Genomic DNA, 14,413 nt, shown 5'->3' on the forward strand with positions numbered 1-14,413 from the left:
TCTAGACCTTGCTGGCCAGTACAGTAGCTACAGTGGCTATTTAAATCGATCAGAATTAGAAATACAATTCTAGCCCAAGCTCCTTTTCATATGCACTGTGGCCACATGTAGTTAGGATGCATTTGGATTACACAGGGCAGACTATGGAACATTTATTCATCACAGAACATTCTGGACCACACTGATCCACATAACAGGTACCTGTAGGAGACTGTACTCCATTTCAGGCATCAACACATTCACTACTTGCTCTCAGAACCTGTCACATTATAGGTGATGGGTCGAGTGACTAATAAAACCGTATTTCAGAAATCTGCTAGAGTTACCTGATACTAGTTCCAGGATGCAGACTGATCTAAACACCTGTAATGCCGCTCAGGAGGTCAGTGAGCAGGGTTAGGTCTTGCCGTTGCCCAGAAGGAAAGTCCACCGTCTCTTCTGTGTAATTATGTCTGAGAGGGACAGGCATGTTTACTTTTTGGCCTGTCTTCCCCTCGCCAAGCTACTTCGTTGGGCATTCCTTGGTCTGGGCTGCATTTCTGGTCTTATTGCTCTTCCTCCCCTTCAGCCACCTGAGATTGCAATTGAGCAGTTGCTTGCTGCTGTTCGCCGACCATTTGTTGCTTCTAGGCCTTGCTAACGTCATTGAAAAGCTCATAATCGGGTTTAAGAACTAGCTCAAAGGCCACTTACGTGACGCCTTTCCTTTCCCCTGAGCTGCCATGACCCTCTCTACGTGGGACAGCTTACCTTTTGATAATGTCTTGATGGTGTCATCTGGCTTGGTTTTGCATCTCACATAGGATGGGTGTGTTGAAGGTAGATATGGCAAGTCTGACTTTGTCCAAATTAAGGGTGACTGCATCATATGACAGAAGTAATGCTACATGTTTCCAAGGCTAGGTTGTAAAGGGCGACAGTTTACGGCTGGTTTGTTGGAACAAACAAGCTGATAGTCCTTGAGCTGCCATGTAAAAATCTCTACCACCCTGAGGCCGCCATGCTATGAGGAAGCCCAAACCAGCCTACATGGAGAGACCCTGAAACTGCAAGCAAAGAGAGACGCATGGCCAGCCCTATTCCAGCCCCCGCCACTGCCTAACTGCAAGAGCATCAGATGCCCTGAGTCAGAATCGCCAGGTAGAGCCTTTCCAAAATTCCTGACCCACAGAAACCATGAGAGAAAATGATGACTGTTTAAGCCTCTTAAGTTTTGAGGTGGTTTGCTCCACACAGTGGTAACTGAATTGTCTCTAATGCCTGCATTACCCACATGGGGCTTCATGAAAAGGAAGGAGTTGGTCCAAGAACTCACTGAGTGCTCAGCATTTAGTTTCTGCACTTGAGCAAGAAAAAAGAAAAAACACCCACATTGGAAAGGAAGAAATAAAACTGTCACTATTTGCAGATAACATGACTTTATATACAAAAAACTCTTAAAAACTCCACCAAAAAACTGTTACTAATAACAACTAATAAATGAATTAAGTTGTAGGGTATAAAAACAATTACAGAAATTTGTTGTATTTCTGTATACTAATAACAGATTGTCAGGAATAGAAATTAAAACAGTCCCATTTAAAACTGCATCAAAAAATAAAATACCTAGGAATAAATATAACCAACACTAAAAACTAGCAGACACCAATGAAAGAAATTTAAACAGACTTCATGCTCATGGACTGGAAGAATTAATACTGTTTAAATGTCCGTACTACCCAAAGCAATCTATGTGTTCAGTGTAGCCTATCAAAATTCCAATGGCATTTTGTTCACAAGGATAAAATGGTCCTAAAATTTGTATGGAAATACAAAAGACCTGAATAGCCACAGCAATCTTGAGAAAGAACAAAGCTGATAGCATCACTCTCCCTGATTTCAAATCATATTACAAAGCTATAGTAATGAAAACAGTAATTGGCATAAAAACAGACACATGGATCAATGAAAAATAAATAAAGAATAAATAAACTCACACGTATATGGTCAGGTAGCAGGACTACATCAAACAAAAAGTTTCTGCACAGCAAAATGAAAACTATCAACAAAAAGACAGCTTACTGAAAGGGTGACAATATATACAGATCACATATACAGTAAGGGGTTCATATCCAAAATATATGAAGAACTCAGAATAGCATAAAAACAATTTTAAAATGAGCAGAGGATTTGAATAGACATTTATCCAAAGAAGAGAGACAGCTGGCCAATGGGTAAATGAAAAAGGTGCTCAATATCACTAATCATGAAAATGAAAACCACAGTGAGATAGCACTCACATTTCTTAGGATGGCTGTTGTCAAAAAGACAAGAAGTAACAGGTGTTGGAGAGGAGGAGAAAGGGAGCCCTGTGCACTGTCGGTGAGAATGTAAACTGGTGCAGCCACGATGGAAGACAGTATGGAGGGTCCTCACTCCCATATGATCCAGCAGTTCCGATGCTGGGTATTATCTAAAGAAAACAAGCACTTAGCTCTAAGAGGCATATGCAGTCTTACTTACAGTCAAGGTAATGGGAACAACCCAAGTGTCCATCAACAGATGAGTGGATAAAATGTGGTGTAAATATATATGACAGAATAGTATTCAGCCATTAAAAAAAAAAAAAAAATCTTCCCATTTGTGAAACATGGATAGACCTTGAGGGTATTATACTAAATAAGTAAAACATCAAACCAAGAAAGACAAATACCGTATGATCTAAGTGCTATGTGGAATCTAAAAAAAAATAAAACCCAGCTCACAGAGAACAAATTGGTGGTTGCCACAGATAGGGTTGGGAGGTGGGGAGTGGGTGTAGAGGGTTAAAAGCTACAAACTTCCAGTTACAAAATAAGTTACAGGGATGTAATATACAGCATAGCAACTATAGTTGATAATACCATAAGGCATATTTGAAAGTTGCTACTAAATTCAATCTTAAAAGTCCTCATCACAAGGAAAAAAACTCTTTTAACTATGGATTGTGATGATGTTAGCTAAACAGTGTGGTGATCATTTTGCAATATATATATTAAGTTATATAACAATGCTTTCTATTAAGGTTTTTTGGGGGGAGATTGTTAAGTCAATATTAAATGCCTTAAAGAAGTTATATGACCTTCAAATAGTAAGGAGTATAACAAATCTCTTGGGGAGGGAAATGTTTTTAGCTAATGAGCTAATTAAGAACAAAACAAAATAGAAAAATGTCAGGATTTCCACAAGGAAATAATTTATTTTTTCTTTAGAATTTGGCTCAGAACAGTAACATAAAAATATTTACATTAAAATAAATTAAAATGTGATCATTTAGCTAGTTGTAATAATTATGTTGGAATATATTAGCTTTTCCATGAATTTAATAAAAACTGAGATCTGGTTTTATAGATTGAGTACCATTCTTCCAAATATTTGGTATGAAACTTGATAGCAATGCAACTGTCTGGTATAGACAGTGGTTGTAGATTTCACCAAGGAACAACGGATGCCCCTTCACAGTACACTGACTGGCCCCAGACACTGGTGGCCAAGCCAACAAGCTTCCTTCCCAGGAATCAACGTGGAATGTTTCAACCAGGACCTGGAGATTATTTCAAAGCTGACAGAGTTCTAGGAATCAGCCAACCTCTTTTCACATTAACCCACCAGGAAGGAAGGAATTCAAATACAATAATCTTGATTCCTTCATATGTGAACAAGTGAAATAATAATGTAGAAACCTTCAAGTTTTCCTAAAATAATAAATCTTAAAAACATATGCTAATTTTTAGATTGCCTAAAAGTACCCATAAAAACCTGTCACTAGACGAAATACTATATTGGCAAAATTTCCACAGCATACAAGAATATTTTATTAAAATCACCACTGAGAGAGAGTGTCAAGGATAAAGCAATTCATTTGCTACTGAGATACTGTGAAAGCTTTCCGTAGCCTGGAATAAATTAGAATATATTTGCACTTTGGAAGATTTTGATATGAATAGAGCTTGTGTAGCTTAGCAGAAAAAGCACAGAGGGACCTGCCTCAAACCTTTTATCTTTAAGACTCATTAGCCACGTGGCTCTAGGCACACCACTTAAGACTTCGTTTGGGGTTCTATAAAATGGGAATTAAAACACCTACCTTACTGGTTGTGAGAATTTAGAATAATGTATATGAAGCACCAAGTTCAGAGCCTGGCACACAGTAGGCACTTAATAAGTGGTGGCTATTAGTATTTCTTCCAGGTTGAAATTGATAGCAAGAAACTTGGCCTCTGTATCTTGACACCAGTACAGACGTGGAATTGTATTTAGCCAGAATCCAGAGTCACAGATGTGGGCTCTGGGCAAAAGTGAAGTCGCTCAGTCATGTCTGACTCCGCGACCCCACAGACCGTAGCCTACCGGGCTCCTCCGTCCATGGGATTTTCCATGCAAGAACACTGGAGTGGGTTGCTATTTCCTTCTCCAGGAGATCTTCCCGACCCAGGGATTGAACCCAGGTCTCCCGCCTTGCAGGCAGACCGTCAGTCTGAGCCTCCAGGGCTCTAGGTAAATGACGCACAACAAACCCTGCCTTTATCAGCACTCCAGCCACATTCAACACCACGTGAAAAGCCACTGAAGAGAGACGTCTGCTCTCAGTAACAAAGATCCTTCTGGGGTGGTTAATCTCCTTTCAGAGGCTAAGTCCTAGTGGCTTCCCAGCGGTCCTTAAGAAGATAAGGACAAGGTCCCTAAGGCCACTGTAATTCAGACCCCGATCTACAGTTGCTCAAGATTCTGAGAGAGTAATAGCAAACGACATCTTTCAGCAAGTGACGTACGGCAGTGAGAGATACGCCTGATATCTTGATTGTGGCCATGATTTCATATAAATGTCAAAACTTAACGAATTGTGCACTTAAAAAAATACCTCAATAAAACTGCTTTTTAAGAGTTTACTTAAGCCTTTTGTGGTGAGATTTCTTTCCATTCCCTGACTGGATCCCTTTCTGTGTTCTGAATTTAGGGTCAGAGGAGGAAGGATTAATAACTCAAAACTCCAGTATCAAGGTCCCACCCCAAGCAAGGCCTGCAGGTCTGAGTGGCACATCTAGTAAACGGAGTCCTAAGGCATCCTTGGCTACTGTTGTAGCTCCTTTTGGCACAGAAGAGTGACAAGGTTTGAGCTGAAATAACCCCAGGAGGAGCAGCATCTACAAAATCAGGCTGGGAAGAGTGACTTTGGAGGAGGAGACTAAAAGCAAACACTTCTCTGCCATAGTCACCTGCCAGATTGCCTAATAAGAAATGCTCATCTAGGAGACAACCTGATTCCACCAAGGAGCTCTTGCGTCTGTCCTCGTGCATTCCTGGGAGGCCTAGTAGATTCTGCGAGTCGTGTAGTCCAGAACCATGCTGGCGGCGCCAAGCAGAGCAGGTTCCACCAAATCTGAAACCACCACGTCCACATCCTGAACCGAGGACAAGGCTTGCTGGCGGATGACGTCTTTGACAGTGTGGATGTAGTGACTGGCTAGGACTCCAGAGAGGATCACAAGGGAAGGATTCATAGTGTGGAGGATGTTCACGACCCCAAGACCTAAAGCTGTTCCAGCTACAGGAAAACAAAAATTAAAATAAGTTTTTGGGAGAGAGCCCAATCCAAAGTCAAAGAGGAATAGAAAAGGGCACTAGCCAGGAATAGTTCACCTACACGGCCTCATGGGAAGCAGCGCTTTCACAGCTGTTTATGGACTTTGCTGGTGATCTGGTGGTTAACAATCTGCCTGCCGGTGCAGGGGACACAAGTTCGATCCCTGGTCCGAGAAAATCCCACATGCCACAGGGCAACTAGGCCCATGCATTGCAACTGCTGAAGCCTGTGTGCCCTGCAGCCCACGCTGCCCACCAAGAGAAGCCACTGCAATGAAAAGCCTGCACGCTGCAACTCGAGAGAGCCTGAGCCGCAACGAAGACCCAGCAGACACACAAGGGGAGAGGGAGACAGTGCTGCAAACGGCCCAGTCGAGACGGGCAGGGGGCCCACACAGACCGTTCTCCCAAGACGACACGCAGACGGCAGTGAGCACACGAAACATCGCTCATCACTGCAGAATGCAGGTCAGAGCCACAGGGAGGCGTCGCCTCACGCCAGTCAGAGTGGCCGTTGTCAGAAAGTCTGCAAACAGTAAATGCTGCTGAGGGTGTGGAAAAAGGAAATCTTCTTGCACTATTGGTGGGAATGTAAATTGATAGAACCCCTACAGAGAATAGTAAGGAAGGTCTTTAAAAAAAAAACTGAAGATAAAACTACCACGTGACCCAGTAATCCTGCTCCTGGGCATGTACCCCGAGAAAACCATAATCAAAAAGACACATGTACCCCAATGTTCATTACAGCACTATTTACAACACCCAGGACAGGGAAGCAACCTAGACGCCCACCAGCGGACGAATGGATAAAGGCACTGCGGTACATAAACATAGTGGAATATTACTCAGCCATAAAAAGGAACAAAATGGAGCCAGTTGTAGTGATGTGGATGAACACATCACAGTGAGGTCAGAGAAAAATATCATAGATTAACGCATACATATGGAATCTAGAAAAATGGTACTGATGAGCCTGCTTGCAGGGCACGATGCAGACACAGACTGGATCTGTGGACACGAGGGGTGGGGAGGGGAGAAGTGGGATGCATGGACATGTATACACCACCATGCGTGAAACAGCTGGTGGGACACTCAGCTCCTGCTCTGTGATGACCTAGAGGAGAAGGATGGGGGAGTGGGAGGGAGGGGAGATACATGTATATACACTTAGACCTGATTTACACCATTGTACAGCAGGAAATAATGAACATTGTAAAGCATTCATACTCCAATTAAAAAATAGAAAGGCAATGCTACCAAATACCTTGAATGCGATTCCTTGTTGTCTCAGTAAGCAGAAAAATTACCTCTGGACAGACACGACAGAGCTGGTCCTGAGGCCGGCTGGCGCCTGCGGGCGCTCCAGGCTCCCCCCAGGCAGAGCTGCCCCCAGGGCCGTGCGCTCACCTGTTCTCAAGATGCTCTGGGCCTTCACGTTGCCGAGTTTTGCAGCCTGGATGAGATGGAGTGCGCCCACAGCCTCGTCTTTTGGCACGGACATCCCTTCCACCAAGAGCTGGTCTTCTGTTTGGGCAGATGCGAGAAGGAGCAGCAGTCATTCACGAGCTGCAGCAGCCCCGTGGGAAGGCCACACTTACAACTGTGTCTGTGGGCAGCAGGCCCCCAAGTGGGAAGATGATCATCTTTTTTCACACTTGCAAAGCTTTGCAATCATCACAAATATACTACATCTGCCAAAGAGGCCTTTGCTGCCTGGTTATACATCATCCAAAACTTCTCTAACTAGAAAATCCTCCCTCGCTTCTCCATTCTGTATTAAACAGTCATGAAGTGTTTCTTCCTCCAGATTACCAGAACTCCTCTGCATTCATCCCCTTCCTTGTCTGGCTGAGATGCCAGGCCACTGCCAGGGCCCCACAGCGGCAGGAGGGCCCAGCGCCTCAGAAGCTGACAGGCCTGGGTTCAGCTGTCAGCTCCGCCGGCACCGGCTGTGCCACCTTGCCCACATGCGTCACCTCCACATGTTTCTCTTCTAAGAAGAGGGTGACGAGGCCTACCCGCGCAGGATTCCAGCCGCTGGCCAGAGGAAATGCTAAATGAATGTATATATCTCCGTTGTTATCTACCCCGACGCTGCCAAGTCACCAACCTACGTCACTCTCCCTCCTCATCAGCTGTTGCTCCGTCTCTGATGGGAGAAAATCCCAACCAAGCAGACGGTTATCTAGACAAAAGCTGGGGGCTTCCTATCTTCAGGGGCCCTCACAGCTGCCCTGCCTACCCTGCCATTCCCCTTCATAGCCCTTCTCAGCCTTCATCTCCTCAGACTGTCCATCCCTGCCCCCACTACTGTTACCTCTGACCTTAGACAGAGGACACCTCCAGCCTCCAGGCAGGAGCTCCCTTACTCTCCTGCCCCTGCCTATGAACAGGGCTGTGTTCTCACACCCTGGCTCCTCTCCTCGCACCCTCCACTTGGGCTTTGCAGCTCACTGCCCCCTGCCTCCCCGGGGGCCTTGTAAGGGCTCCCCCACTGATCCTCTCCTGTGTTCTCAACACTCACTTCTGCTCCCACTGTCTCCTTTCCACCCATGCGAGCACCCAGATTCCTCGCCCTCAAGGCATCCTTCCCTCCTACTCTGGGTGGTCAGTTCTCTGCTCCCACTACCTGACCAAACTTCTTTAAGATAAGCATTTATCCCCATGAGGGCAAAAACTGATTCTTGGGGGCAAAAAAATTTTCTTTTTATACAGATAGTACATAACGTATCTGTGGTATTCAAGTTTCATGGGGTGGAATGATTAGGAAAAAGTGTCTAAGCATTTAGACTTCTTAGTGGGGGTGGTGATAAAAATGAGGTGGAAAATCAACACAGTTTTCAGGGCTCCAAATGGTGCCCTTCCTCAGGGTCAGACCAATGAACTTTCCGGTTTCCTTGTCCTCAGCACTTGACACTGCCCACCACTCTCTCCCTTTTGGTGCCTGTGGCTTTACCCTCTCCTGGTTTTCCTCCCTGCCTACTAGTACTGATGTTTCGCTGGATTCCACCCTCAGTTCATCTCACTCCAGGTCTCACTCAGAGGCTTAAGAACCACCTCAATGCCAAGGATTCCAAGTCCAGCCCATCACTTCTCCTGAGCATCAGATCCCGGTGGCCAGCTGCCTTCTGCGCACTGCTCCTGCACACCCCACTGGTTCCCAGCCATCATCTGCCAGACTGTTCCTTCTCATATGTTCCCAACCACAGTTACCCAACCAAAAACTGCAAGTCACCCACAACACTGTCCCCCTGAAAGCCATCCTCCATTCAACTATCACTGTCTTCCTAGAAAACAGAAGTTGGACGAACAACCTAAAATTCAGATCTGTCTTTTCCCTAAAGTTGTTTAGTGGCTTTTCCAGTTAGCTGCTGGTCCTGGCAAACCTCTGGCTACCCTGCCTTGCCGTTATGCACCAACACCTCTGTTTCCTATGCTTGGAAGTGCTGCCTGGCTCATCCAAACTTGCCTCAGTAATTCGATCTACCCTCTGACTTTCAACTAGACAGCCTGAGGCTCCCTGCCCTATGTGGAGAGGGCTGGGGGGACGCTGGAGTCCCTCCTGTGTGCGTCTGTGCTCCCTGGCATCATCCTCGGTGCCCTTGACACACATACTGTAATGACATTAAATGATTCCCTCTTATATTAGACTGGAAACCATCCTGGTTTTTATAACATGTCCAGAAACAGCTATAATTCAAAAGACCTCTCAGACTTGAAAAATTGTGTATGTTTATCCATTTACTTCTCCATTAAATCTGTATTAAGATACCCAACCTGTGCTAGGGGTTGAGAAGACAAAAATGAAAGCAGTCTCCCCTGCTCTCCTGGAGCTCAAGACCCTAGTCCCTGTCCACTGCTGGAGAGGAAGAGTGTTAATCGGGGTCAAGACCAGGGAGGCTGTGAGCTTCAGTATGCGGAGTCCTGACTTTCCTCTAGAGAGTGAAAAGCTTGAAAGTTCTGGCTTCCAGCATTCAGCTCTTTTTGGAGTATCTACTTCGAAAATATCTGCCACTTGGCTATTTATCCCTCAGGTGAAAGAAACCCACCATCATGTAGCTTTTTTGCTTCCCTCTGCAAGGCCATTCCGGAGGCATACGCTTCAATACATCCATGGCTTCCACAGGAACAGTCAGGCCCGTCCAGGGACACCACGATGTGGCCGAGCTCTGCGGCACAGAAGGAGCTGCCGTGGATCAGTTCGTGCTGATGGATGATCCCCCCGCCAATCCCTGCAGCGAGAGATGACGGTCACGGAAGTGGCTCTGCGCCCGGAACAGAAAGCTGAGTGCTGCCTCCTGCTTACCAGGCTTCAGGACGTGAGGTCCTGTGTGGTGCCTACTTCCTGAAACAGCTAAAACTTTACCAGGCACCAAAACTCCACCTGGAATCCTTTTGGATGGAAATGTTTAGCTGATCCTCTGACGCCCTGTGTTGCATCTGCTTGGAATCACTGTGATTTCAACTTGGTTCTCACCCAGGTCTTCTCTAGCACTCAGGTGAGAGCCTAGCAGCCACGGAAGCACATTGCTCACAGGCAGGCTTCCAAGGTAACTCTGATAATGCATCTTCTAACGGTTCTCCTGCTCTGCTCCACTCTTCCCACCGCCTCATTCCTGTGTCTCAGAGTCACCTCCAAAATAAAACACCCACACCAAACTCCTGCCTCAGGCTCTGCTTTGGGGGAAATCCGAGATAAACTTTTTAAAAGGTTTCATACACCACCTGCTTTTTTTTTTTTTAAACACCTGCTTTCTTAAACAGAATATTAAATAGTTTTGGCTCTTCTTAATGCCACCTTGTCTAAAAATGTATGATTCAACAATTATGAATATCAGTGAATTTTTTTTGTCATGGAGCTGGAGTTAGAAAGGGCCTTCTGCCTGAATAGGCGCTGCATTTTAGAGCTGCCCTCTCTTACTTTCTGTGGCACCTACTCCTCAAGCCGCACTCCTCTCTGCAGGGTATCACTGGAGAAAAACGGCAACCCACTCCAGTGTTCTTGCCTGGAGAATCCCAGGGACAGAGGAGCCTGGCGGGCCATGGTCCATAGGGTCGCAGAGTCGGACACGACTGAAGCGACTAAGCACGTACTCCTCTGAACTGGGAAGTGGCATCCAAGCTGTTGACACCACATCTGAGACTAAGGTCACGATCCGTGTGGGGAGGGGGTCTGACGTGGGCTGAGGAGCGCACAGGTTTGCAGCGAGGAACGCGCGAGACCAAGTGTCGCCTCCAACAGTGACTGGCCGAATCCGTTTCCTCGTTTAAAAAACGAATTGGAACATCAGCAGAAGTGACCAAGTAGGAACTCCAAAAGTCCACCCACCCCTCCACTAAAGCAATGATAAACTAGTGAAAACTGTCAGAATCAACTCTTTTTGGAACTCTGGAAACTAACCAAACATTTACAGCAAACAGGGGAATTGAGAGAAAACAGCTGAATCTTAGGGATTTCTGGCATTTCCTGGTCCCATCACCCCCACCCTTCACCTCCCAGCTTGGCAACGGCCATGAGTTACAGCCTACATTCCCAGTACGGACGGCAACCCTGGAGGGAGGAGAACGAACTAGTCTCAGAACACTGGCGGTTTGTTTAGACCTGCTTAGTGGCTCCTGGAGGACGAGCTCAAAGGGCTGGTCTCTATCTCACCCTCCTCAGAACTCTCCCAGGGCTGAGGGGCTACCCAGGGGGCATGTCAAAGACATTTAAAGGCAAGATACACTTCTTAGTTTCTACTGCTTAGGGCAATGAATGATAGTTGTGACAAACCATATCCTAACCAAAGAGAGTGGGAAGAAAAGCTGGGGAACCAGCAATGAGAAGCTCTGGGGAATAAGGGCTTTGAAGAGCTCTGACGATTGCTGGCCATTTAGAAGGTCACACTCATGCCCAGGGCCGGGCACATGCTCAGGAAAGCCCTGGGCAACCTCAGCTCTCACCTGCAGGCTTTACTCAAGCAAGAAGGGAAGGTGGAAACTGCCTGAGTGGTGAAGGTGCCCAACACACACCCAAGATCCGAAGTGGCCGTCTCTACCCCTCTTACCTGTGCCTGTGATGAGCGTCACAAAGTTTTCAAGGCCTTTTCCTTGGCCAAACTTCCTTTCTGCCAGGGCAGCACAGTTGCCATCATTGTCTACCCACACAGGGAGATGCAAAGTGTCAGACAGGGGGCTTCTGAGGTCCACAGAGTTCCATTCGTGAATCAGTTTGGTTGAATGCAGCACAATTCCTTCCCGAGGATTTACACGGCCACCTGTGGAAATGCCTGAGCTCCCCAACAAACACAAGGAAAATAATTCTGTTGAGCAATCTCAGAGACTACGCTGGCTTTCTGGGCTTAGAACACAAATTATTCACCCAAGATCTCCTAAAGCAGACATTACCAAGGACTGCAAGGTAATGTAAGGCTAAACCTGTGCCTCCCCAAGACTGACAGTTCCATCATGCTTTTCACAAGTTTGCGGAGGGCCCACAGGCAGGACTGGAGCCGTCTACACACACGACGGTGACCTGATGTTCCGCGTCATGCATCAGAACTTAGCAACTTTGTACATGGCAGTGAACATGCTTGGATATGTAATTCACAGTCTCACCTACTCCCAAAATTCTGCAGTTCAGTTTTACAGCTTCTGCTGCGGCTTCTACACACATCTGTAGGATTAAATTAATCCTCTCTTCATACGTTTTAGGATTGAACTGAGTATACTTCTTAACTATTTCACCCTGAAAGAGAAAAACCAGATTTGTCTCACTGGTCTTAGCTGAGGAGTATACAGTGAATCTCTGACATTTTTCATGATAAATCAGACATTGCTTGAGCACAGTACTGCAGACTCAGAGGACTGCTTGGGAAGAGAGCCCCTGCTGGCTTGGGCCAGCCCTAGGTTACCCCCAACTAGTTTCTAGGAAGCCACTGAAGCAATGACAGCTCCACAGCCAGCCAGGTGGGCCCTCTCTTCTGGCTAATCTGAATCTTCACTAAAAGATCATATTTTACTCTTTCAAGCTGATAAAATTCCCTTGTTTAAATACTGAAGCAACTCAATAAAAATGCTAAGTAAACTTTAATCACCTCCTATAACTGAAGCCAATAATGGTATCGAACCATGATGTTTATTAAATTACCTGCGTGGTGACAGAGTCCCTCCTAACTATTCTTGTTTTTAAATTTTTTTTCTGTGCTCTTCCCACTTGTGTATTCTAGGTAAATTTCAGAATAATGTTGTTAAACTTTAAAAAGCGTCACTGAAATGCTGACTAAAATTATGTTAAACTCAATTTGGAAACTCGTGGCATTTAAAAAATACTCGGCACTCCCATCCAGGAGATTTTTCAAGGCTTTCTATTTTATAGTTTTTAGATGTTCTTTATATAGGTCACATAGTTTTCTGGTTTAGATTTTTCTTAGAAGTTATGTTGTTCTAAATATGTCTCTTTTTCCATTCTTCTGTTACGAATGACTCTTTTTAAAAATGCATTTATTTCTGGCTGTGCTGGGTCTCCACTGCTGTGTGGGCTCCTCTCTAGTTGCGGTGCGTGGGCCTCTCACTGTGGTGGCTTGTTGCAGAACGCGGGCTCTAGAGCGCTGCAGGGCTTCGGTGGCCGCAGCACCCGGCCTCAGAGCATTGCGGAGCTCCGGCGGCCGCAGCGCCCGGGCTCAGAGCATTGCGGGGCTCCGGCGGCCGCAGCGCCCGGGCTCAGAGCATTGCGGGGCTCCGGCGGCCGCAGCGCCCGGGCTCAGCATTGCGGGGCTCCGGCGGCCGCAGCGCCCGGGCTCAGAGCATTGCGGGGCTCCGGCGGCCGCAGCGCCCGGGCTCAGAGCATTGCGGGGTTCCAGCGGCCGCAGCACCCGGCCTCAGAGCATTGCGGGGCTCCGGCGGCCGCAGCGCCCGGGCTCAGAGCATTGCGGGGTTCCAGCGGCCGCAGCGCCCGGGCTCAGAGCATTGCGGGGCTCCGGCGGCCGCAGCGCCCGGGCTCAGCATTGCGGGGCTCCGGCGGCCGCAGCGCCCGGGCTCAGAGCACAGTCTCAGTAGTTGTGCTGCGCGGGCGTTAGCTGCTCTGGCATGTGGGATCTTCCCGGATCAGGGATCAAACCATGTCTCCTGCACTGGCAGGCAGATTCTTATCCACTGAGCAACCAGAGAAGCTCACTAATGGCTTTTTATCCATTTCCAAGGGTTAAAACTGTCACTAATGATTGTCACTAAAAATAAAGCTCATTGTGCTTCTTGACCTTCACTGTGCATCAGAATCACCTGGACAGCTTTGAACAAATATTGATCCCTGGTCCCTACCCCCAGAGACTGGCATATAACTAGTCTGGTGTGGGGGCCAGGCATCCATACAATTTTTTAAAGCTTCCATGTAACACTAATAATGTGCAATCAGGGTTGATAAATACTCACCTACAGAAAAACTCAAATCTTTATCTGCAATTTCATATAAGTAAAAGTTACTGATACTTACATATTTATAATATCTAACGATTTTACTCAATTGTGTTATTTTACAAGCTTGTTGGTTTATTCATATTATCTATAAGTAAATTTTTTTTTTATCCTGTGCACAATTGCCATTTTTGCTGTTCATTCCTTGCTTTACTCCCTTCCTAAGTCTGAGAATTATGTTAAATAATGTTGCAGAAAATATCCTTTTTTTCCACTTGATTTTAATAAGAGTATCTTTAGACCTGCCACTATTGAGGGTGTTGGTCATTGATATGGAATATATGTTAAGAACCCTGGAGAAGGAAATGGCAACCCACTCCAGTACTCCTGCCTGGAAAATCCCATGGATGGAGGAGGCTGG

The 14,413-nt window shown here is 46.3% G+C and overlaps 1 protein-coding gene across 4 annotated transcripts in view; it reads right to left on the reverse strand.

Moving 5' to 3' along the window:
* Positions 1–1,378: 1,378 nt before the first annotated feature.
* Positions 1,379–14,413, reverse strand: part of GNE (glucosamine (UDP-N-acetyl)-2-epimerase/N-acetylmannosamine kinase) — a 53,967-nt gene continuing 40,932 nt past the window's right edge. For all 4 annotated transcript variants that reach the window (XM_065907787.1, XM_065907789.1, XM_065907791.1 and 1 more), the window contains exons 8-12: positions 12,199–12,328; positions 11,649–11,870; positions 9,651–9,833; positions 7,009–7,125; positions 1,379–5,563 (exon numbers count right to left, since the gene is read on the reverse strand). In XM_065907787.1, the coding sequence (XP_065763859.1) occupies positions 5,328–5,563; positions 7,009–7,125; positions 9,651–9,833; positions 11,649–11,870; positions 12,199–12,328 (888 nt within the window). In that variant the 3' untranslated portion in view covers positions 1,379–5,327. The remainder of the gene's footprint in view (positions 5,564–7,008; positions 7,126–9,650; positions 9,834–11,648; positions 11,871–12,198; positions 12,329–14,413) is intronic.

This window comes from Muntiacus reevesi, chromosome 17 (assembly GCF_963930625.1).
Source record: "Muntiacus reevesi chromosome 17, mMunRee1.1, whole genome shotgun sequence".
Taxonomy (NCBI): domain Eukaryota; kingdom Metazoa; phylum Chordata; class Mammalia; order Artiodactyla; family Cervidae; genus Muntiacus; species Muntiacus reevesi.